The sequence below is a fragment of the Tachysurus fulvidraco genome, chromosome 17 (assembly GCF_022655615.1).
Source record: "Tachysurus fulvidraco isolate hzauxx_2018 chromosome 17, HZAU_PFXX_2.0, whole genome shotgun sequence".
Lineage (NCBI taxonomy): Eukaryota > Metazoa > Chordata > Actinopteri > Siluriformes > Bagridae > Tachysurus > Tachysurus fulvidraco.
This window is the reverse complement of record NC_062534.1, coordinates 22,007,658-22,030,707: the sequence shown is the minus strand read 5'-3', so window position 1 is coordinate 22,030,707 and position 23,050 is coordinate 22,007,658. Positions and strand designations below refer to the sequence as shown.

Sequence of the window (23,050 nt, the reverse complement as noted above, 5' to 3'; positions counted from 1 at the left end):
GTGTGTGTGTGTGTGTGTGTGTGTGTGTGTGTGTGTGTGTGTGTGTTGTTTTTTTTAAAATGCAGCAACGCGTTGCGTGCCCTAGTGCCATTTTAGATAAAGCATGTGTTAAGATAAGCAAGAAAAAGTGTCATTTTACCGCCAAGTAATATAACTACACTAAGAGCTACAAGGCTACAATTACACACCCCCCCCCACCCCCCCAACAAACACACACACACAATGTACGTATGAAATGAGAGGCGGGAAAAGCGGCGAGTGTTCAAACCCGAGAAAATATAATGAGAGTTCGAGCTTGGTTTGACAAAAGAAAAACAAAACAAAAAAAAAACCACATGGTGTGATTTTAGAGACTGCTTAGAAACTGAGCCAGATAAAAATAGAAAAAAATATTGGGGATGTTTGTAGTGAATCTGGTGGAAATTTTTTGGTTGTACTCACTGCACTCAGGCATCATGCACTTGTCCACCTCCATTAGCTCGGCTCGGCACTCAGAGCCGTCAGACGCGGGCATCTTCATCATCCTCGCCCTCTTCTTCATCCCTACACCGCAGCTCACACTGCACGGCTCCCAGTCGGCCCACTCCGTCACGATACAGCTACTGGGGGCTAGTGTACACAACACACAAACACACACATACATCCTTTTAGTCACCAAGTATATATGATTCATATTTCTTTGTCATGTGTTAATTTCAGTGATTACAGATAATAAAATGTAAATCCATACATCCAGTAATGCGGCGTCTGGTGATCAGTTACATTACAAACAGCAGCCTTGTGCGCTGTCGTTGTGTTTCTACTGATTACAAGTTTCACTTGTGTAGGATGAGGTGAGGGATGTGTGTAGGACGAGCGATCATTAATGACAGCCTGAGGAAATAAGCTGCTCAGGTGATGCTGAGTTACAGGTTCATGCAGTAAACACTTTTATTTGTAGAATTCATGAGGAGAATGTTGTTGTAAAGGCTTTAATACATTTGTGTACAATAAACTAAGGCTTTCGTATTTACAGTATTGTCATTTATAGACATTTTTTAAAGTTTATTAAGCTGTTATTAGCATTATGTTTAGTTTAGTACATACGAATGACAGTAGCAGTAAATCTACTGGCCTTATTTCAGCTTACGATCAATTATTTCTACAAACTAGCAACAAGCGACTGAGTTACGACACAATGAATGACTGCTTTAACTCTTGTGTGCAGTCTGACATTTTTTCACTTTTCCTCTTAGTCTTTGCAATTAGGTCCCATGCGAAAAATGGAAGAAATTGAACACTGGTACCATGTGTTCCTGTCATTATTGACCTATCTCTACTATGTATATAGAAAAAAATAGTAGAAGGGATTAATGATGCCTACTGTATCTTGACGTGCCATGTATGGATCAAGTGCAGCTATCTTGTACTGCCAATCTGGCAACAAAGCTAGAATAAATCCTAGTGTAACACGTGTATTTAAGTACATTTTTAACAGAACTATATTTTGTATACATAATCATAGTGGGCTGAAGGTTATGGAAATTCCAAGCGACTCGCTAGTGTGAATTTACTGTGTGTATTGGCAAGCAGAATACTGACAATGCAAATTCTACATCACACACTGACATTGTGAGAAAACGAATGCGAGTTGAACACATGGACATATCATTGTCACAAGGTTGTCCATATTCCTCCTTGGAAATTGGCTAAGTTTAGGCTAACTTGTGCATGTACAGTAGTATATTTCTAAATTCCCACATATATCTCCTTTAGCTGCTTTAATCTTTTTTTATTACTAAAAATGTATTACTAAAACATGTCTGATTATTCAAAAATCAGCTTAAATGTACTATATGTAAAAATAAAGTATCTGAAATATAGTGAGGTAAAAAAAAAAATCATTTCCTTTGAATGTTCAGAAATTTTAAGTAAGAGAGACTCTCAAAATGAAAAAAATAAACAAAACAAAAACACTTTATTACTGTACTTCAGTTTGTACTTAATGAAACACACACACACACACACACACACACACCAACATCCTGACTCACAGCAGTCGTCGTTGACCACACACTTCTCTGTTTCCTCCGTGGGCTCCCTGCAGCTCGAGCCGTCCTCTGGAAACACTTTAACATATCGCTCTCTGGATCTCATGCCCATCCCGCACGTGGCGCTGCACGGAGACCAGCTGATCCACTCGGACAGCATGCACGGAGACGCCTCTGCACGACAGCACACATGTTTGCTTACCACTTCGTGAAAAGGTCACAAGGTCTCGTACACACCCACAGGAAAGCCTGAGGCAAAAACTTGTCTATCAGAAGAAATAAAGGTGAAATGACTAATTCATAATGCAGAAAACGTGAATTGATAAAAACCCAGGGACTGTCTGTAGAGTGCCTTTTTTTGTTATGGTTATTAGGCACACGGATAAATCTTCTGCATAATGATGCATAATGCCTACGCATGGGATTTACAATACATACAGAATACAACACATAAACAGAGACTGCTCAAGCACTGAGAAGTCCATTCATCACCACAAACACGTCTCCTACTATCTATCTTATTTTAAACATGTTTGCTGCGATAAACTCACACAACAAAGCAATGCATATTATCATTTTCACATTAGCCTAATTGTAATAACCCTCTTCGTTTGTGCCTTTAGTCATAGTAGACATGGTAAATACAGAAATATGGAATCTTTATTAGTACATTATAGCTAAGTTAGTTTACCAATGACATAGTCAGTTAGCTAAAATAGCTAACAAAACATGTGCTAACCTGACAGGGTTACCAGGAGAAATGTTTATAAGTCACATTTGTAATCTCAGTAATGCTAATCAGCTAACTAGCATGAGCTAAACTGACAGGATTAATGAAAGCAATGTTCTTAAGTCACATTCCTAATCTCAATAATGCTAGTTTGCTAGCTAGCTAGCATGATCTAACTTGACAGTGATACTGAAAGAAATGTGTCTACATCAAATTCATAATCCCCAGTAATGCTAATCAGCTAGCCAGCATGAGCTAATCTGACAGGATTACAGAGAGGAATGTTTATAAAAACACATTAAGTATCTCAGTAATGCTAGTCAGCTATCTAGATACCATATAAATCCTACTGTCTTTTCTATCTCCTTCTTTACATCACTCCTCTACAACCCATCAAGCACAAAACACACTCACTTTATCTCCATGCAGGTTTTCCCAATTAGCCCCAAAGCAGGAGCTTGTAAATAGATTTCTCACCAGACAGAATGGATAAACTTTGGCCAATTCTCAATAGATTTCCCCGCACTGCAGCCTTGTGGGACTGATTGGCAAGCTGCGTTAATGAAGCACAACTAAGCGAATCATTAATAAAAGATGTAAATTAATAATGCCTTGCTGAGGGGGGACTCCAGCAGCAGCCACACCGTCCCCAGTGGTGGTCAAGCCCATCATGAATCAATATGACCAACTAATGGACCATTAAATAAAAACAAAGCAGCACAGCTTGCAGCATTAATCGATGGAGAGCTTCAGAGGGAAAACTAAAGCCTGAAATGACTAGAACAGGACACAGAGGAGAGGCTGAAACAATAAGCTGGCGCTAAAAAACAGAGGAAGTTAAAGTAAGATGCAGAAAGAATAAATATGGTTCTGGAACTTTCACATCTTGAAAGGGAATGTTTTTAATAATCATAATCTTCCCTGCCAGCATTAGTCAGCTAGCTAACATTAAATTGTTAAACAAACTAGCAAGTAACAAAACATTCATATTCCCTACTAATGCTGGTCACTTAGCTAACAGGAGTCAAGTCAAGTCAAGAAACGTTTATTGTCATTTCAACCATATATAGCTGTTGCAGTATACAGTAAAAGGAGACAACGTTTCTTTAGGACAAGGGTGCTACAGTACATAAACCAAAGCCTGAGCTAAGGACTTAGTAAGTTAGTCCTACTGTAGATACATAAAGTGCATCTGTGCAACCTGGTGTAAACAGTGCAAGGCAAGACAAAAAAGACAGACGAGACAGTGCAGGACAAGACAAAAAAGACAGTGCAGGACAAATTACAAGACATTACACAAAAGACAATACACAAAGGACGATAACTAGAAACAGCGCCGACCAGTGTAAATACTGTATATTCAAACAATATTGCATGTGCAGGAATACTGGAACGAACACAGTATAATAGCAGCAGACTTGTTGAGAGGAATCTTTCAAGTTGTACTTATAATCTCTATTAATCCTAGTTAGCTAGTTAGTGTGAGCTAACCTGACGGGATTACTGAGAGGATTTACAGGCCACATTCATAGTTCATGAAGTTTTACTGCTAACTCTAGTAACTTCTAATGCTAGTTAGCTAGTTACTATGAACTAAACTCACAGGATTACTGAGAGTCCTATTCATTTCTTTTCTGCTTATGTTATAATCTGTGAGCCAACACTAACTCAAAAGGATAAGAGAGAGAATTTTTTAACCATGTCCAAATATGTTGTTAATCTTCTTATACATATAAAATAGCTTACATGAACAAAGTTGACAGGATTCCGCAAAGGAATATTTTATTCTTTACTGATAATAGTTACAGTTATATAACACATACAGTATAAACAAACTGTCTATACGTTACCTAACAGTCTGCTAACAAACATTTAAGATTTCTGACAGAATCGGCAAATTATTTTCAGAAATATTAAACAACTATTTTAATAACAGTCAGCTAGTTAACAATGCTAATCTGACAGAAGTGTTAAAAGGAGTTTCATGTCATCTTAAAAATTGTTCATAAGTGTTCATGAGTTATATTAGTTCTTCCCTGCTAACATTAACAACTAGCAAACATGAAGCTGACTGGATATCTGAAATTATTTTTTATAAGCCATTTGTAAAGCCATATTCCTAAACAATGCAAGTTCTTAATAATTAGCTAGCTGATCTGACTAAACTTTCACAAGAGTATTTCTGAAATGATTTCTTAAAAATTAACAAATGAATTGAAATAAATAAACAATAATCTCTAACAGTGCTAGTCAGCTAACTAGCATGAACTAGCTGGGCGGGATTATTAAGACGATTTTAAATTATCAAGAACTCTCTGCATTTTATAAACATATATAGACATTTATAAATGTTATTTTGTTAACTATTTAACATGAATATTTCAGATAGTGTTCCATCTTATTGTAAGTAATTCATGCTAATTTATGCCATTTTTTTTATATTTCAGAATTACTGTCTTAACTTATTTACGTGTAACTAATACATTTTTTTTTAAGATTACATAAAAATAATGTCATAATTTTAGTGTAATTGAATGGAACAAGTGGAATATCAAACTTGATTTTTGTTTAAATGAAGTCCATAAATACATATTTGACTGAAATATTTAAATTGGTCTTTGGTGGAAAGCTTAGTCTGAGTACTTAGCTCCATACAGAGGCCTTTGAATAAGTATTTTCCCCCTTTGAACTGCAAATTTTAGTGCTGCAACCTAGAAATGAAACTTGCCTAGGGATTATAATAGTCAATACAATAGAAGTGTGTGTGCATATGAGAAAGTCTAGGAGAGGTTGGGGGTTAGTGGATATAACTTGATTTGCAAATTGTAAGTAGTAACTTTAACTTTTTTTTTTTTTTAATCTCAAACGATTTCCTGTTCATATTTTATTCCGTTTTGGTTAATCCGTCTCTGTAAAAATGAACAAATTCGCAATCTTCGCCATCAAATGATCTGTTGTCACTTTTCACATTTCAAAGAGAAATAAAAAGTAATTTTACAATTCCAGCATTTCACAGACACCCTTATCCACTTACTTATTTATATGAGATCATGAGCAACTGAAGTTAAGGGTCTTACTCAGGGGCACAGCAATGGCAGGGATTCAAACTCACACCTATCTGGGATTCAAACTCAACACCTTAACCACTGATCTATCACTACCCCATAAACATTGGCTGCACTAATGTTGTCCTGATATGTCATATGCTTTATCTCTGGCCAAATTCAGCTGAGGTGAAAACTTCCTGTAAACTATACACCATTTCTACAACCAGAAACAGGTTCAGAGTTTCTTCCTTCACATAAAGCAAATCAATTCTCTGCACAGGAGTAGGAGGAAAATCCACAACTTACTGTCATCACTCAAGTTCAGAAAAGATCAGCTGAATCCAGGACACACAGCAGGACCTTTTACTACCTTTAACCTTAGAACAACAAAGTTGTCTACGATTTCAAGCATGTGCACCAAATCCAAACTTTTACCTCAGTAAAAACCTTGACATCTTGCATCCGAACAAGAAGGATGACTCAATTTAAAGTTTTCTATCTCTTTACCTTAGAACAAACGGATTGCTTAAAGTTTTGATATCTTCATTTCAAACAGTATGAACCCAATCTAAAGTCACACCCATGCTCCTATAAACCTTTTTCTTTTTTTTTGTCATTCTCAATTTGTTTGCACTTTAATCTCAACTTCTTTTTTCCATTCTCAACTGTCGATCCACTTCAGCAAAAAATAATTCTGTTTCGCTCTTCTCTTTTCTTTTGTCTGTGCCGTACATGTTGTGTACGCAACACTCTACACACTTCAGACAGCGTCTCGAAGGAACAGCGTCTCGAGAAAACTTCGCTTGAATCTAGATCCTTACCTTACCTTACCAAGATATTTACCTCAGCGAAACGAATGGGTACAAAATTTTTTTTGGCTGATTCCACACTGGTTGCAGATCTACTTCACCTTCAGCTGAGAACAAGGTAAAGTTCTCAGTAAGGCTTAAAGTAGGGCTGGGCAATTAATCGAAAAGTAATCGAAATCGGCATTCAGAACCTATAATCGATCAAATTTTTCCAGGTCAATTATTTCAATTACTTTCCCATTAAAAACACTACCGCGTGTGGAGTCACGTGACCCTCCTCCGTTACGTTATGTTATTCCGCCGACATGTCGATGGATACGGCAAATTGGTGGTGTTACCTTTGGGAGTGCAAGTTATTTATTTTTACTTTTTTTATAAAAACAAAGTGACTGTTCGTTTTAGGCAATGTGTGCTTTAATTTTAGTTGTTCATTGATGTTCAATAAATAATCATAGATAGTAGATAGTGTGTGTTTCCTTCAATTATTTTAAAATCAAGTAATGCACCCTTCATTCAAAAATCTGTAATATGTGAGCATATTTACTAAACAAAACTTGTCAGTGAACTATGAGGGCAAAAAAAATAAAAATAAAATAATCGTTCATTAATCTTAATCGAGTTAAAATGTTCAATTAATCGAGATTTTGATTTTAGGCCAAATCGCCCAGCCCTAGCTTAAAGTAATGAACTTTTTTCTTATATTCCAGTAAACCATTAAAAACACAAACACGAGAGCTTCTCAGTTACAATTTGACTCAAAGTCCCAAAATGCAACGCACCAGAACGACGTAGTTGCCCTGAGTTACAACAGAAACCGAACTCGGCTAGTTAGCGAGCAATGAGAGGATAAGCACAATGGTGCTGATGTTGAGATTAGCATGTTTAAACACACACCTACAATATACTCTATTCACTAACATCAAAAATTTGTGTGTTTAACCTGCACTCACCCTCTTCGATACAACCGGGTGCCATACAGGGCTCGAAGTCCTGCGTGTGAGGGCACGGCACGCCAGCGTCCAGCTGAGCCTTCAGCATCCTCTGCCTCATGCGTAAACCCTTCGCACACGTGGATGAGCTGCACGCGGACCACGGAGACCAGTTCGAGTAGATACATGTCTCTGGAGTGCTGTCTCCTGTGGACAAAGACGGAAATTAACGTTTACCGATTTAGCTAAATGAACATGGCCGTGTGGCCAAGCCAGTTTACGTTATGCATTTAACCTTCAGCATGTAAAGTGTTTTTTTTTTTTTGGTGGTGGCTCAAATAAATGCAGATAGAAATATGAGCTAACAGAATTTCATGATGGAATTTAAGGTGATAGATCACAATTACGGTAACGGAATTCCGCAAGTCAACACTGAACACAGGAATTAAAGATTTCTAATAGGCTCTTAAGTTCATTTCTTTTCTTTTTTCTTCCAAAACAAGAGAGTGTCTACGGAAGACGGTGTAGCTTGGATGAAATGCATGTGATTTGCACCCAACATATCCAGACAAATGTTTAACGATGAACTATGACCGTGTGAACTTTTCCAATATGAATATAAATGTTTTTTTTTACCGTGATGACAGCAGAATCGATTGTAACCTGTGCTGGCATGGGGTTCGTCTCAGACCTTTTTATTTCATTTCCCCTTATTTCGATCCTGCTGATGCGGCTTCGTGTCACTTTCCTTGCATTCGGCATTAGGGATTTGAAGTGGTGACGGTTTATGGGGATGGATACAGAGACTCGAAAATAAATATGGGGCGACAAAATCAAAGCGTAAGTGGAGGGAAGGAATAAATTTTGAGTCAGCAAGAGAAAGAGGGAGGAGAGAGAGAGAGAGAAAGAGAGAGAGAGAGAGGGAGGGAGGCAGACGTCGCGAGGAGCCGTGGAAACTCGTCTGCATCCTCGTTCGCTTCTCGCGCGGGCGCGCGGTGACGATTCTCGCGCGCTCCTCGCTGCAGGACGTGAGCGCCCGATCGCGGCCATCTGCGCTCGTCGCGCTGGCTCGCGCGTCCGGGCTCTCCCTGTCGCTCGCTCTCTAGCGCGCCGCTCTCGCTCGCGCGCGATTTGCATGCGGTGTTCTCGAGCGTGCGGCGGTGGCGCTTGGCTGCGTGCGCTGTCTTTGGGGCGGGGTTCTCCGGGGCGCGGCCGCTCGCCTCCTCTTGCCGTCGCTCGATCGCGCGCCGCTGGGCGCTCTCGCCGCTGAGCTGCGACGCCTGGCGTACGCTCCTGGGCGCGCGCGCGCGCTCGCCGCGCGCGACTTCGCGACGCGCGCGCGCGCTAGCGCGCGCGTGCGCGCTGCTCTCGTCCGCGGTCGGCTGCGCGCGCGCCATCGTCTCTCGTCCTTGCGGCGTGCGCGGCGCGTGCGTGCTGTTGCGAGGGCGGCGGGCGTCGCCTCTCGTGCGGGTGGTTTCCGTCTGATGTCGCTCGCGCTTCGGGTCTGCGTGGGCTCGCGGTGCGCGCCCTCGCGCGCTCTCTAGGCGTGAAGAGAGAGACTTAGAGAAAGATGGGGGATAAAGAAGGGGGGGGCAAATAAATAAAAAAAAAGAATACAAACTGTGGGATTGAGTCTGAGATGTGTCTCACTGAATAAAACAGTTGAGGAGTTTCTACAGACCTTACTTCTTTTCATTATGACCCAACGTCATACTCTGAACATTAGCTGATATTAAAACACCTTCCTCCAGTGCATCCGACAACACAAGGTCAAGGGAGGGAAGGGGGGGGGGTAAATACTTTTACCATAATTATCTTTAATTATACTGAAATGTCTTTAAGAGGCAGGTGAACAAACAGCACTGACCGGTAGGAACTAAATCACATCCCGAGTGTCAGTGGGTTGAAAATGATGTCATTATGTAATGTATCCTTTATTTTTCTGTCCCTTTTTTGCTATCGTCTCAATATGTCTTTAATTTTTGCTTCATCTTGGTCTCCCCCTGTTCTCTCTCACTCAGTTTCTGCCTCGGCCTGTGCTTCTCTCTTCTATCTCTACTTCTGTCTTTTCTCTCTACCATTTTTGTCTTTATCTCTCTCCCTCTTAATTATTTCTCCCATTTTTCTCTTGTTCTTTTGGTCTTGGGCTCTCATTCCCTCCATCCTTTCACTGTTGTCTTTCTGTCCTTCTTTCTTCTGGCCTCAATCTGTTCCCATTAATCTTATGTCTCTTTTCTTCATCATTTCTTTTTGCTATCATCTCTATCAATTTTTACAATAATTTGGTTTATTTTGCTCTCTCTCTCTCTCTCTCTCTCTCTCTCTCTCTCTCTCTCTCTCTCTCTCTCTCTCTCGCTATGTGTATATTTTTCATTTACTACATTAAACTGTTTTTTTTTTTAGTAAAACTCACAGGAAAAGGAAGCAGAGAGTTACATCTGGACACACACACACACACACACACACACACACACACACACACACACACACACACACACACACACACACAGTGTACCGTCAATGCTTACAGTCCCTAATGACACAAATAGTTGAGTAATGCCTCGTTCCTCGTGGGGAAACTTTAGCCTGTTCTTCCTGCAATGTGTCAGTGATTTACAATCCAGGTCCAACTATTCGACTCTAGGTGTCTAAGCTAATGCTTTCCTTTTTGTTTTCTCTCCAATTAGCTGACTGAACCTCGGGTGGCATTTCAGAAAGTTTCTAAAACAACGATCTGACTCCATGTTTTGCCGTTCATTCCTTTATCCCTCTGTTCCAAGCATCTGAATCATTCAGACAGCAACGACACCTAATTTACAAGGGCTGCAAATTAGCACCGTAGCGGTTCCCGATCGTAAATCACTGCCGGTTATCGCGACGAGAGTCACCTCCGGAGGTTTACACAAGGAATCCTGCTAGCTGTCTTGTTAATTAAACTGTCCAGGGAACTATGGGAATGGAGATAAGGAAGCGAGGCTCTACGCACCTTCCTCAGTCTCCTCCTGGGCTATGTCAGCCACAATATCGTCCACCGTGTCAGGAACCGTGTTGCACTGCTCTCCCTGAGGATTTCAAGAACACACATCATCGTTAGATCACAATCTGTGGTAAACAAAAGCAGACCTGTGTGAGGGCCAGAAAAAGCTTCGTCTTCATTCCTACGCTTTCCCGAGCGCCAGCGCTCGTCCCAGCGGTGAAGCTGACACGGAACATCTGTATCCTGAGAGATGCTGCTGAACACCAGATCCGGCAAACAAACCCTAAAATCCTTCTTGGTACTTTTGAATTTGTGATTTTCAGATGTGGATGTTCTGCTCTGTGGTTGAACTTTGCTCGGAAAAAAATGAACTGTGCGTGACTCGGCAGTTCCAAAGAGCTCCATCAGCATGTAACAGAGCACAGCTGCTCACGCTAAACGCACGACAAATTAATCATCGCTTTAGCAAAAAAAATAAAATAAATAAATATCACAAAGCCAAGTACAGATGGAAAACTAATGAACAAATTTAAGCCCTTGTTGTTTTCTTCGGCCCTTTTTTACATGGGACTAGAATTTTCTTACAAGATATTAAAAACGTATTATATGTTTTTGAATTAGCATTAATATTATCTCATATACACAAATGTACAAAAGGGAATAAACCGACTACATAAACATTATGGATATTTGCTTGTTTTGATACTGAAAATATTTTAGTTAGTAAGAATCTTAAAATGTTTAAATCAAACATGTCTAATCAAATAGACCCACATCTACTGGGCTAAGTGGTCCTCAGCCATAACAGCCTTATAACATAACTAAAAAAAACCCTGTATAAACAAACAAACAAACAAACAAGTAAATAAATAAATAAATAGGATCCTTTTAAAAAATTTTTAGAAATTTTTAGAAATATTTAAAAAATATTTATTTATTTATTTATTTATTTATTTATTTATTTATTCATTCATTCATTCATTCATTCATATTTATTTATTATTATTTTTTTTAATAAAAATGGTGTCAAATGAGAACACAATGTTGCTGAGATGCTGGATGTTGTCCTGAATGTAATCGTGTGAGAATAATCAGTAGCACAAGGTTAGGTTTGAATTCGAGGTGAAATTTCAAACTAGGCGCATTCATCATTCAAAAGACGTTCATGAGTCTTCATCCCTAAATTTCTGATCCTGACTGAACGCAGAACAGAAGGCATGAAAAAAAAATCTAAACTCGAACTCTCGCTATCTTGCCGCTATCGGATTATTTATTACAATCAGACACTAAAGACAGCACCTTCCTGGCGATCCTCTCCACCAACACTCGTGCCAGAGGTGTTATCGGGCCTCCTGAAGGGTCATAGAAGGGGCTTTGAGGGTGGTCGAGGCTGGTGAGGTGTCGAATGCGCTCCTGGGGAACTGTTGGTTTGTTGGGGGACTAAAAAGGGAGAGAGAGAGAGAGAGAGAGAGAGAGAGAGAGAGAGAGAGAGAGAGAGAGAGAGGGAAAATAAAAAGAGTGAGTCATTGCTGAATGCCATCTGCCAGGGGCTCCCACCTTTCATTTCCATCTGCATCGCTCATTCTCTGCATAATATTCCCTCTCTGAGTGATTTATAGTGCTGCTTTCCTCCAAGCTGCCCTGAGAGTCACCTGTTTGCTCCAGTCGTTCCGCACTAGCGACTTCACAGAGGGGTAAAAATCAAACGCCAACTGTTCTTGTTTGCTGTAGTTTTTACAAACTTGAGTTTTTGTCTAATTACTTTTTTTTTTTAGAAGAGGATTGTTTCTGCGCAGGTCTGTTTTGGGTTTACCAGCAGGGGGCAGTGTCAGGAATGTTGAGCTGTGTGCATGTTTACGGTGTTTACAGCGCTAAAGCTCCTAGATAACACCATCAGACCTGACTGCATTGCAATATATTTACCTATCTCTGTATATCTCTCCCTCTCTCGGTCTCGCCCATGCCACGTGTTCTCATCCTCACGTCTCTTTTTCCCTCTCTTGCTTTGTTTCATTTTGGCTGTGTATAAATTAACGAGCAATAAACTAGAAGAAAACACAGACTTGTGTTATGAAACGATGCACCTGCACAACATCGTTATAAACATATTAAGCTGTCATCGGCACACAAGCCGACACGATGGTTTGATTGAATCCTCGATACGACATGGCTTCAAAATCTCAATAAAGAAATAAAAAACATTTGATTAAATGAATTTTCTCTCTGTGTGAATACTGAGTAGTGAATGTATGCTGTTAAAATACTAAGACTGTTTTATAAATAAAATTTACATTCTTGAATGTTTTAAAATATTTGTTTTATATATATATATATATATATATATATATATATATATATATATATATATATATATATATATATATATATATAAATAATATATATATATATATATATATATATACACATAAAATAAATATATATATATATATTTATTCATTTTCTTAACAAATGCAGTCCAATCATCAGACTGTACAGTGTACATGTAATATCCTGCAGTAAGCATATATAATAAATATTCTAGTGAGGGTTCTTGTAAATAGATATTTTAGTGTATAGTAGTGAGTATTCAATAAGTATATTTAATATATAGTAAGTATAATGTGTATTCGGTGAGTATACATTTACATTATATTATTTAGCAGACACCCTTTTCCAGAGCAACTTACACTTTTTATCCAACTGAGCAATTGAGGGTCAAGGGCCTTGCTCAGGGGCCCAGCAGTGGCAGCTTGGTGGATGTAGGAACCAAACTCACAACCTTCCGATTTTTTAGCCCAACACCCTAACCACTAGGCTACCACATCCCCTCTCGTATATAATGAGTATAGTGAGTATTTTGTGAGTATAGTAATATATAGTGTGTGTTCAGTGAGTACAGCTAATATATAGCGAGTATTTACATTTACGGCATTTAGTAGATGTCCTTATCCAGAGCGACTTACATTTTAATCTCATTTAAAGCAACTGAGCAATTGAGGGTTAAGAGCCTTGCTCAGGGGCCCAGTAGTGGTAGTTTGGTGGACCTGGGATTTGAATTCACAACCTTCCGATTGGTAAACCAATAACTTATATATCATTAGTATATAGTGACTATTCAGTAAGAGTATTGTTAGTATATAATGAGTATTTAATGAATGTTGTTAATATATTAAGTATAGTGAGCATTCTGTGAGTATAGCAAGCATATATTAAATATTCATTAAGTATAGTTAATATATATATATATACATTGAATATATATTGAGTATAGTGAGTATGGTCAATATATAGTTAGCCGATTTGGGAATTTAAAGTAATTAGTGAATATGGTTAAAATATTGTGGGTATATATTTGTGTATAGTGAGTATTTATTGAGTAGTTTTTAGTGATAATGGTTAATACAGTATACAGTATAGTGGGAATACATTGAGTATAGTGAGTATTCAGTGAGTATAGTTAATGTATACTTAGGATATAGTGAGCATATATAGAGTCTTGTTAATATTAAATATAGTGAGCAATCAACGAGAATAGCGAGCATATATAGTGTATTGAATATAATTCATATATAGTGAGTATATATTGAGTATAGTGAGTGTAGATAGTATATAGTGAGTATTCAGTAAGTACAGTTAATATACAGTGAGTATATATTGAGTGTAATGTGTGTTCAGTGAGTATAGTTAGTATCCCCTGAGTATATATTGTTTATACTGAGTGTTAAGTGAGTACAATGAATAGCGAGTATATATTGAGTATAGTGAGTATTTAGTGAGTATACGTAGTATGTAGTGAGTATATATTGTTTATACTGAGTGTTCAGTGAGTACAATGAATAGCGAGTATATATTGAGTATAGTTCATATATATAGTGAGAATATATAGTATAGTATAGTGATATAGTGATCATAATTAATATATAGTGATTATAGTGAGTACTGTCTTTTTTTTTTTAACTAAAAGTTTAAGAAACCTTTTCAGGTTTTAGTATTCAGTGTAACTGTGGAATAGAGAGAATTACTTAAAATGTCATAAAGGATGTGTGGATGAAGGAGGGTAAAGATGAGCCATGGTGGACGGAGGACTGACCTCGTAGCTGTGTCCACCGTCTGTCCCGGCATCCCAAGGCAGCAGGTCTTTAGTGAGTCTCTGAACCCAGCCGCACTCAGCCGTACACAGATCCTCAGCACTCAGGCCAACATTCCAGTCAGGACTCGGGCCGAGCATGGTCAAAAACGACATGAGGTGACGGGATCGGTCCACGGAGAACTCGGCCGAGGGAGCAGCACGACTGCAAAGGAGAGAGAGAGAGATGTATGGCAATGACAGACCGATACAAAGAAGTACATAAAGAAAGAAGAGGTAAAGATCACGATAAGATAATAATGAAATAATGAATAGTGAAATTTTGGAGGGAGAGAAAGAGACAAATATGAGAGTCCAAGACAAAGAAAGAAAGAAGAATGAAAGGAGTAACAGAGCAAAAAAGAGAGAGGGAAAGAAAAGGGTGAAGATGGAGGCAGAGATAAAAATCAGTAATGAATCGAAGATAAAAGAGAGAAACAGAGAGACGAGATGGAGGGATGGAAGGTCCAGGATTTAAAAATGAGAGAAAAATTTGAAACCAAGACAAAGAAACAGAGAAACAGAGAGAAAGCAATCGGCAGAAAAACAAAACAAAACAAAGGCAACACAAATGGACAAAACCATAAAATAAAAAGAGAGAAAAAGACAAGAAGGGAAAAGTGAAAAATGGTGGAAGAGAAAAAGAAAATGAAAGGAAACGAAGCCAGGATAAAAGAAAGAGAGAAATAGAGATGTGAATGGAGGGATGAAGGATCCAGGATATAAAAACGAGAGAATAAAACAACAGTCAAAGCCAATGACTGAGAGAGACGGAGGAAGAGAAAGAAGGAAATAAATGAGATTTGTGTTTTGTAATAAGTGTGTTGTCGCATCAGCGAGCTTTAAAATGAGACTCTTTTGTTGCTTCTTTATCCGGAAGCCGAGGCGTGTTGTTCGGGGATTCGGGGGCTTCGTGTGGAAGCGTGCAGCGTGTTCCTCTGATGCCGTCTGGGCGGCCGACTCTGTGCTCTCGTCTAATTTCCATTGAGATAGCGCTTTGTAAGGCGCCACAGATGGTAATTAATCACGTTAATTGTCCTGATTAGAAGAAGCCCGTCTCTAACGCAACTGTTGCAGCTAAAGCGGCACTCGGCCGAGGCCTGGATCACGAAGCTCCTGCCTCTATCGATTAACCAGCGTAAAATATTCATCATCTGACTTCCACAAGCGACACTTCACACACGACGACTTCAAAAAACTAGACGCTTCTCTTTCGGTACACACGCACACACACACACATATTTGTAGCTGTTTGATGAGTGTGAAGCTTCCATACTCCCTGTAAAACCCCATGTGCCGGAACGGCTAGTTCACACGCTTCCGAACATGACTAGCATGCCAAACACTAATGTAATAATTTAGCCCTCAACACACCTCATCGTGCTCCAGAGGCCCAGCGTGAACGAGTTAACTGAAGTGAGCTTAAAGCACAAGATCGTAGATTGAAGTGCACTTGGCTGGCAACAAGGGGAAACGTGCTGCTTGTCAAAAGCAGAAGCTCGCCCTTTATCTTTAAAAATAATAAATAAATAAAAGCAGCACATCAATTATTAACAGCGTCGCTAATGAACGAAATATGGGACGAATTTTTTCAAGTAACCAGCAGGTGCCAGAAATGAGCACTCAGGGGAAAACGTGTTGGGTCACGCAGAGAAAAGTTGCCAGACGTAAATGCGGGCTGTTTTTTTTAATAAAACAACAAAATCATCAGACACTAGGGAAAAAACAGAGCAACTAATCCAGATACAAAAATTAAATAAATAAACAACAATGGAGAAAACCAAGGAACAAAACTCTGCAAAAATACTGCAAAACAACAGGTATAAACATTGGAGGTATAAATAGAGACGGAGGTGCACAGGTGGGGGCGGGGCAAAACACATAAAGGCACATGGCACAGGATATAAACAAACACCCCCTGGTGTTCTGGCAGGGAATTGTCCAAGTCATCCATGACTTTCACTGGTCTTTTCTTCTTAGCCTAGATTAAGACAATGATAATCCAATGTCTTACAAAAATTAATTTCCTAAATATCAAACTGCTCTTCTTTTTCATCCATTTTTATTTCTATTTTTCCTCGGCTCTGATTGGTCAGAGGCTGTGAATTCATTTTCTACAGTCCCAGCTTAATATTGTTATCGTTTCTATACTTACACAACTTTTCCTGTTAGGAGAGTTTATTTAGCATTTTTCGTTGAGGAAAAGAGATGCTGGCTAACGCTCTATACAACAACAACATGTTGAAATTGATCGGAGTCGATCTGAGACGCGAGACAGATAAGAAAATTTTAACTTTATGCAAATAGCAGCAAAAAAGCAAGCGCAAACTGCTTTTTCATCATGTCTTGATATGATACAGATATAAACACCAGATTTCCCTCCAGAACGTTTCAATTTACCAGCAAGAAATCTGCTTCGAAATGCTAGTCCTAATCCCACCCACTAAAATAAGATAAATGTTATTACCATGGCAACCAGTAGCAGGAACACCTACTTACAATTTTATCGTACAGCGACTGGAGACTTGCAGTGATAAGAGACTCGCAGTACGTGCAAACGTAGCATGAGAGTGACTCAATCCGTTTTTTACTTAAATTACAATAAAATAAAAGACCTAAAAACAGTTGCTGATAAACACTAACACTGTACAGTTTTAATCCATGTTGTGGGAAACAATAAGGAATGTTTTCATGCTCAGCGATTATATTGTGAATGTGTTAATGGGCTATAAAGTGGACTGTAATGGATTACTGATGGTTTCATGGCTCATTGGTGAAGGTTATGACTGACGTAGAGACAGGAAGTGGAGCTGGACGCGGAGCTACTCACATATTAAGAGGCTGCCAGGCCGGCCACTGAGCTTTCGTCTTGATCACCGTCATCACGTCATCGCCCTGTGAGGGAGAGAGAGAGAGAGAGAGAGAGAGAGAGAGAGAGAGAGAGAGAGAGAGAGAGAGATTTAATCGTCAGGGGGTGTTTAAGATTGACATATCTGTAGCAGAAAGGAAAGCAAGATGTCTCCTCCGTGTGCAAACGTCAGGATACAGACACACACAGATGCTATGCACAGCAGGGATGATGTGCTTGTCTTTTTACTGCAGATTCCTGGAGGTATGCGTACGATTACAGAGGAAAGAAAACTCAGCAGGCATGAGTGCAACTCAAATAGTGTTCGGGAAAAGGCAGACCAACAGACAGACAGACAGACAGAGAGACAGACAGACAGACAGAGAGACAGACAGACAGACAGAGAGACAGACAGACAGATAGATAGATAGATAGATAGATAGATAGATAGATAGATAGATAGATAGATAGATAGATAGATAGATAGATATTTTGACAGACAGACAGGCAGATTTGGTTGCTTGATTGACGGATGGACAGATACTTAAACTGTCAGGACTCAGCCCGGACTTTGGCCATGTGCATCTGTTTATGTTTTGTGTCACGTGTCTGCCCCGCCCTTGTCTCTTCCTGCCCGCCTCTGCACACCTGACCTGTTCCTTACGTGTTGATTGTCGCGTGTATTTAACCGTGCCGCGTTGCCTATGGCAGCACAGAATCCTCTGATGTTGTCCTGTTGTTGTCTGTCGTTGTCGTGATAGCGTCCTGTGTCATGCCTCGGTTCCTGTTTTGTGTTTTACAGTAGGTTATTAAATCCTGTTTATTTTATGCTATCCTGCATTTGGGTCTGTTTTTACCCCTGACATAAACAGATACTGTACAGGAACAGAAAGATAACAGGGTTTAACAAATAGATAGACAGACATATAGATGAAAGGATGGAACAGAAAATAATTTTACAATCCCAAATGAGAAGCAAGTAAGAACTTGTGAAACTAAAGGAACCACTTAAACATCCTGACTTATACACTTGAAGGACGGTGATCATTTATTGTCCCACACAGAGTTAACAGCAGAGTAAAAATGTTGTGCTTGTGGAAATTTCAGGGTTTTTTTTTTTTGGCCAGGTAATGTTCACGTTCCATCTTCTCTGGACCGGGTTCCCTAGACCTGAGCACTCTCTCAGGAGAACGGCATTGTTAATCTCACGCTCTCGTCAAGCGACTGAGCGATTAACATCTGGCTGGTAGTAATGAAGTAATCCGTCTCTGACCTGGCTGAACTGATGAATATGTTCGGGAGTGGCAGATGGCCATGTGCACAGACGGAGATATTAATTCAAGCTGAATCTCTCACCCCAGCCACAGCCATCCAAACCTGATTTAGTTTCATATTATGTGTAACTTTGTATACGACACAAATTTACACTATGTACCCATCAGGATAAATCTCAGAGTTTACAGTACTGAGTAAACTCATTACGCATTTTAACCAACAAGTAAACAACACAGACAGAATAACAACACACCAGCAAACTTTATACTGTGTGTGTTTGTGTGTGCGTGTGTGTTTGTGTGCTAATTGCCATCCCGTCCTATTACACAACACTGCTTACTGTCTGTGAATGTTTATTATTATGATTAATTATATACTGAATATTCTTCTTCTCATTATTATTATTATTATTAGTATTAGTAGTATTAATGCTATATAAATGTTTAAAAATGAAAAATATTTTAATGTTATACTCAGCACAAGATTATTTATTTATATATTTGTTTGTTTATTTATTTACTATATTATTTACATTTTCTTTCTCTTTTTTTTGTGGAAACTGAATATGTTAACTGAATGGTGTTCGACCGTGTTAAAGGTTAGAAGCAAGTCAGCTTCCATGGCAGCACATCGTCCACACATCATCTTTTCTTACATCCTGAACAAGCACCATATTTATAAAAAATAACTTGACTAGCTACTCTTTAAACTATTAATTTTTTATTTTATTTTATTATTATTAAAATCTTCGACTGTGAGCACTGCTACAGAGATCATGTTTATCATATTATCTGACAAAGTGAACATTATTGTAGTCTGTTTTCGAATCTTACAAACCGGCTAAAGCTAGATATTTAACAGGGACACTAGCAATCTATTAGCATAATGTTAATTAAGAGTAAAAAAATAGCTAAGAACTAGTTAGCATAGAGCACGCAAATATTCTTGCAGGTTTCCTTCATTTTTGGCTTTCAAACTAAATCACACTTTTCTTTTTGGGGAAAAAAAAGTGGAATTAGGAAACTTTTCCAGAGACAGAAAAATTTAGAGGAAAATTATCCATATGTGGAAGTCTCCATTTTTTTTTAAAATGTTCACAACTCTCCTCACAACTCTCCTCTGTTCTAACGCTACGGATGAATAATGCAACTGTGTTCAATAAAAAAGGTCATTTGTAATTTGGCCAAAATGGATCCAAAAATCGGTGATGTGCTACTTTCTGAATAATAGGACCTTCATCTCAGGGCCACGGAAACAAACCAAAAAAAAAAAAACCCTGCTGAATACTTAGTCAGCCTCCGACACGGCAGTCATGACAGGATTTAACACGTTAAAGACCAACGATGTGGCCCAGATTTACAATTCTCATTCATGTTAATAGTAATAATAAACAATAAGCTGGGACTTTAACTGATAATGTAAACTAACAGAAACAGACTTGATAAATTAGCATAGTATAAGATTAAACTACAGATTATCTTCATTCATATCGTCATCATTCTAATTTCTATTTACAATATGGTCGCTGATTTAAAGCAGCATGGATAAAGTATAGTTATTTAGAAATGTTAAATAAGTTTAGCACTAAGTATGTCCCTTACTTTACTATTACTTATTACTTTCTCTACCTGTGTACAAGTAAGTCTCAATGAAAGAGGCGTGGCCTTGTATATGTGTGTCGTTTTGTGTGTGCCAATAAAGGACGTATGGTTTCTTTACATGTGAGTCTCAAAGAAGGAGGCGTGGTCTCTTTACATGTGTCTCAGTTAAGGAGGCGTGGCATCTTTCAATTCAGTCTCGGTGGAGGAGGCGTGGCCTCTTTTCATGTCAGTCTTCGTGAAGAGGCATGGCTTCGTTTTATGTGTGTCGTTTTATGTGTGTCAATAAAAGAGGTATGGTCTCTTTACATGTGAGTCAATAAAGGAGGTGTGGTCTCTCCACATGTGTCTCAGTGAAGGAGGTGTGGCCTCTTTTCATTTCAGTCTCAGTGAAGGAGGCGTGGCCTCTTTTCATGTCAGTTTCAGTGAAGGAGGTGTGGCCTCTTTTCATGTCAGTCTCAGTGAAGGAGGTGTGGCCTCTTTTCATGTCAGTTTCAGTGAAGTAGGCGTGGCCTCTTTTCATGTCAGTCTCAGTGAAGGAGGTGTGGCCTCTTTTCATGTCAGTCTCAGTGAAGGAGGTGTGGCCTCTTTTCATGTCAGTTTCAGTGAAGTAGGCGTGGCCTCTTTTCATGTCAGTCTCAGTGAAGGAGGTGTGGCCTCTTTTCATGTCAGTCTCAGTGATGGAGGCGTGGCCTCTTTTCATGTCAGTCTCAGTGAAGGAGGTGTGGCCTCTTTTCATGTCAGTCTCAGTGACGGAGGTGTGGCCTCTTTTCATGTCAGTTTCAGTGAAGTAGGCGTGGCCTCTTTTCATGTCAGTCTCAGTGACGGAGGCGTGGCCTCTTTTCATGTCAGTCTCAATGAAGGAGGCGTGGCCTCTTTTCATGTCAGTCTCAGTGACGGAGGTGTGGCCTCTTTTCATGTTAATCTCAGTGAAGGAGGCATGGCCTCTTTTCATGTCAGTCTCAGTGAAGGAGGCGTGGCCTCTTCTTGATATAAAAGCATGTAAAGCCCTGGCCCAGTCACATATTCACCATTTCCTCTGAGCTTAAGACAGCTGCTATGTTTCCAGGGGATGTTCCTCTGAACCATGAGAAGACAGGTCTGACTTGACGGTTTGCGGCGGTTCCAACAGCATCACTGGGAGTCGTGCAGCTCTGATTCAGCTCCAGCGCCTCGGGGAAAACCTACTGCTGATTCTACCGCTCTCATGCTTACAAAGTTTTACATGAAAAATGTCTTTGTGTTTTTGTTGCTCTTGCTGTTGATCTCAAAACACAAGCCATTTATAAAATAAATAAATAAATAAATTGCCCAGTAACCTAATTGCTTAGGCTAAAAAAGATTAGTAGCTAATATAACATAAAGTAAAAGCATATGACAAGCTAGTTATTCATGCTAAGTGCAAATGAAGACGTTTAGAATTATTCTCTCTGATCAAAACATCACCACGTCTCAGTCCAACGTTGAAGCAGGGTTTGTTTCTTGAATTGCAGGTAAATAATATCTAAGTCTGGCTAGTGAGTTTATTTTCTCACAATAATTAGTGTATAGTAAGCAGGAGAGTTCGACAGTCAGGTCTGTCATTAAGGGGAAATATTTGTCATAAAATAAAAAAAATAAAAAAATAGATTTCAATCTTTTTGTTGATTTTATGAAGTAAGGCTTAATTCTTAAATATTATCTGAGCTAAATCAGGCATACTACAGCCAGATCTCTTAATCTGCTATTTTCTGTACAAAATAAAATTCAATTTCAATTGTATTTTTTATCCCAATAGACATTCTCTCCGAGCAGATTTACAGGAGTATAAAAATTCTAAATAAAAATGACAGCATGTAAACTGAAATTTATTTTTATCTCTAATGAGCAAATGGACAATATGAGACAATATGAGGTAGAAACCTTAAGAAGAACCAGACTTCAAATAGAACCTCATCCTCATCTGGAGACATCCCAGAGAGTGGGATTTATGACTCATGTCCTTTATACAAATAAAAAAAAAACCTCTATATAGTCATGTAGAGTTGAATTGAATTGAACCTGTACTTTATCAGATTATATTTAGCTTAACTGAGCCACATGGGCTCACTGAGAACATTCAAGATCTTTATTTACAGCCCATTCACAATTTTCTACTCATTTGATTGCTTTCATGTAGCGACCACAAGCACATTTTGTGTTAGAATAAAAGAAAATAACGCACTATATCCATATGTGCGATCTGTAAAATGTGGCTAATAGCACGTACTTCAATTACGACTTAGCTTATGTGTGAGAAAATGAGATTGCTGTGTAGAAAATGAGAATCGCTGCAGGATCCCGGCTCCTTTATTCCAAGGCCGTGTTTTATGCTTTACAGCCAAGTGCCCTAGACTCACCCTGAGTGATAGAACAGTGCCGGAAGGAAAGAAGGAGGAGTGGAAGGAAAGATGAGCGGAGGGGGAGCGCGAGTGTGGCCGAGTGCTTGCAGAGAGCTGTCAAAGGAGCAGTGGAGTAGCTTCACCAGAAAGGTCACACACACACACACACACACACAGACACACAGACACACAGACACACACAGACACACAGACACACAGACACACAGACACACAGACACACACACACACACACACACACACACACACACACACACATACACACCTTTCAGATGCTGCTGCCATCAAAGGGGCTTATATGGC

At 39.2% G+C, this 23,050-nt stretch overlaps 1 protein-coding gene across 1 annotated transcript in view; it reads right to left on the bottom strand.

The window, feature by feature from the left end:
* The window catches only part of spon1b (spondin 1b), a 115,824-nt gene that overhangs the window by 5,317 nt on the left and 87,457 nt on the right, over positions 1–23,050 (bottom strand). Inside the window, exons 7-13 of the mRNA XM_027135808.2 lie at positions 17,479–17,543; positions 14,613–14,814; positions 11,822–11,962; positions 10,532–10,607; positions 7,567–7,752; positions 2,034–2,204; positions 442–609 (exon numbers count right to left, since the gene is read on the bottom strand). Coding sequence (XP_026991609.1) covers positions 442–609; positions 2,034–2,204; positions 7,567–7,752; positions 10,532–10,607; positions 11,822–11,962; positions 14,613–14,814; positions 17,479–17,543 — 1,009 coding nt within the window. The remainder of the gene's footprint in view (positions 1–441; positions 610–2,033; positions 2,205–7,566; positions 7,753–10,531; positions 10,608–11,821; positions 11,963–14,612; positions 14,815–17,478; positions 17,544–23,050) is intronic.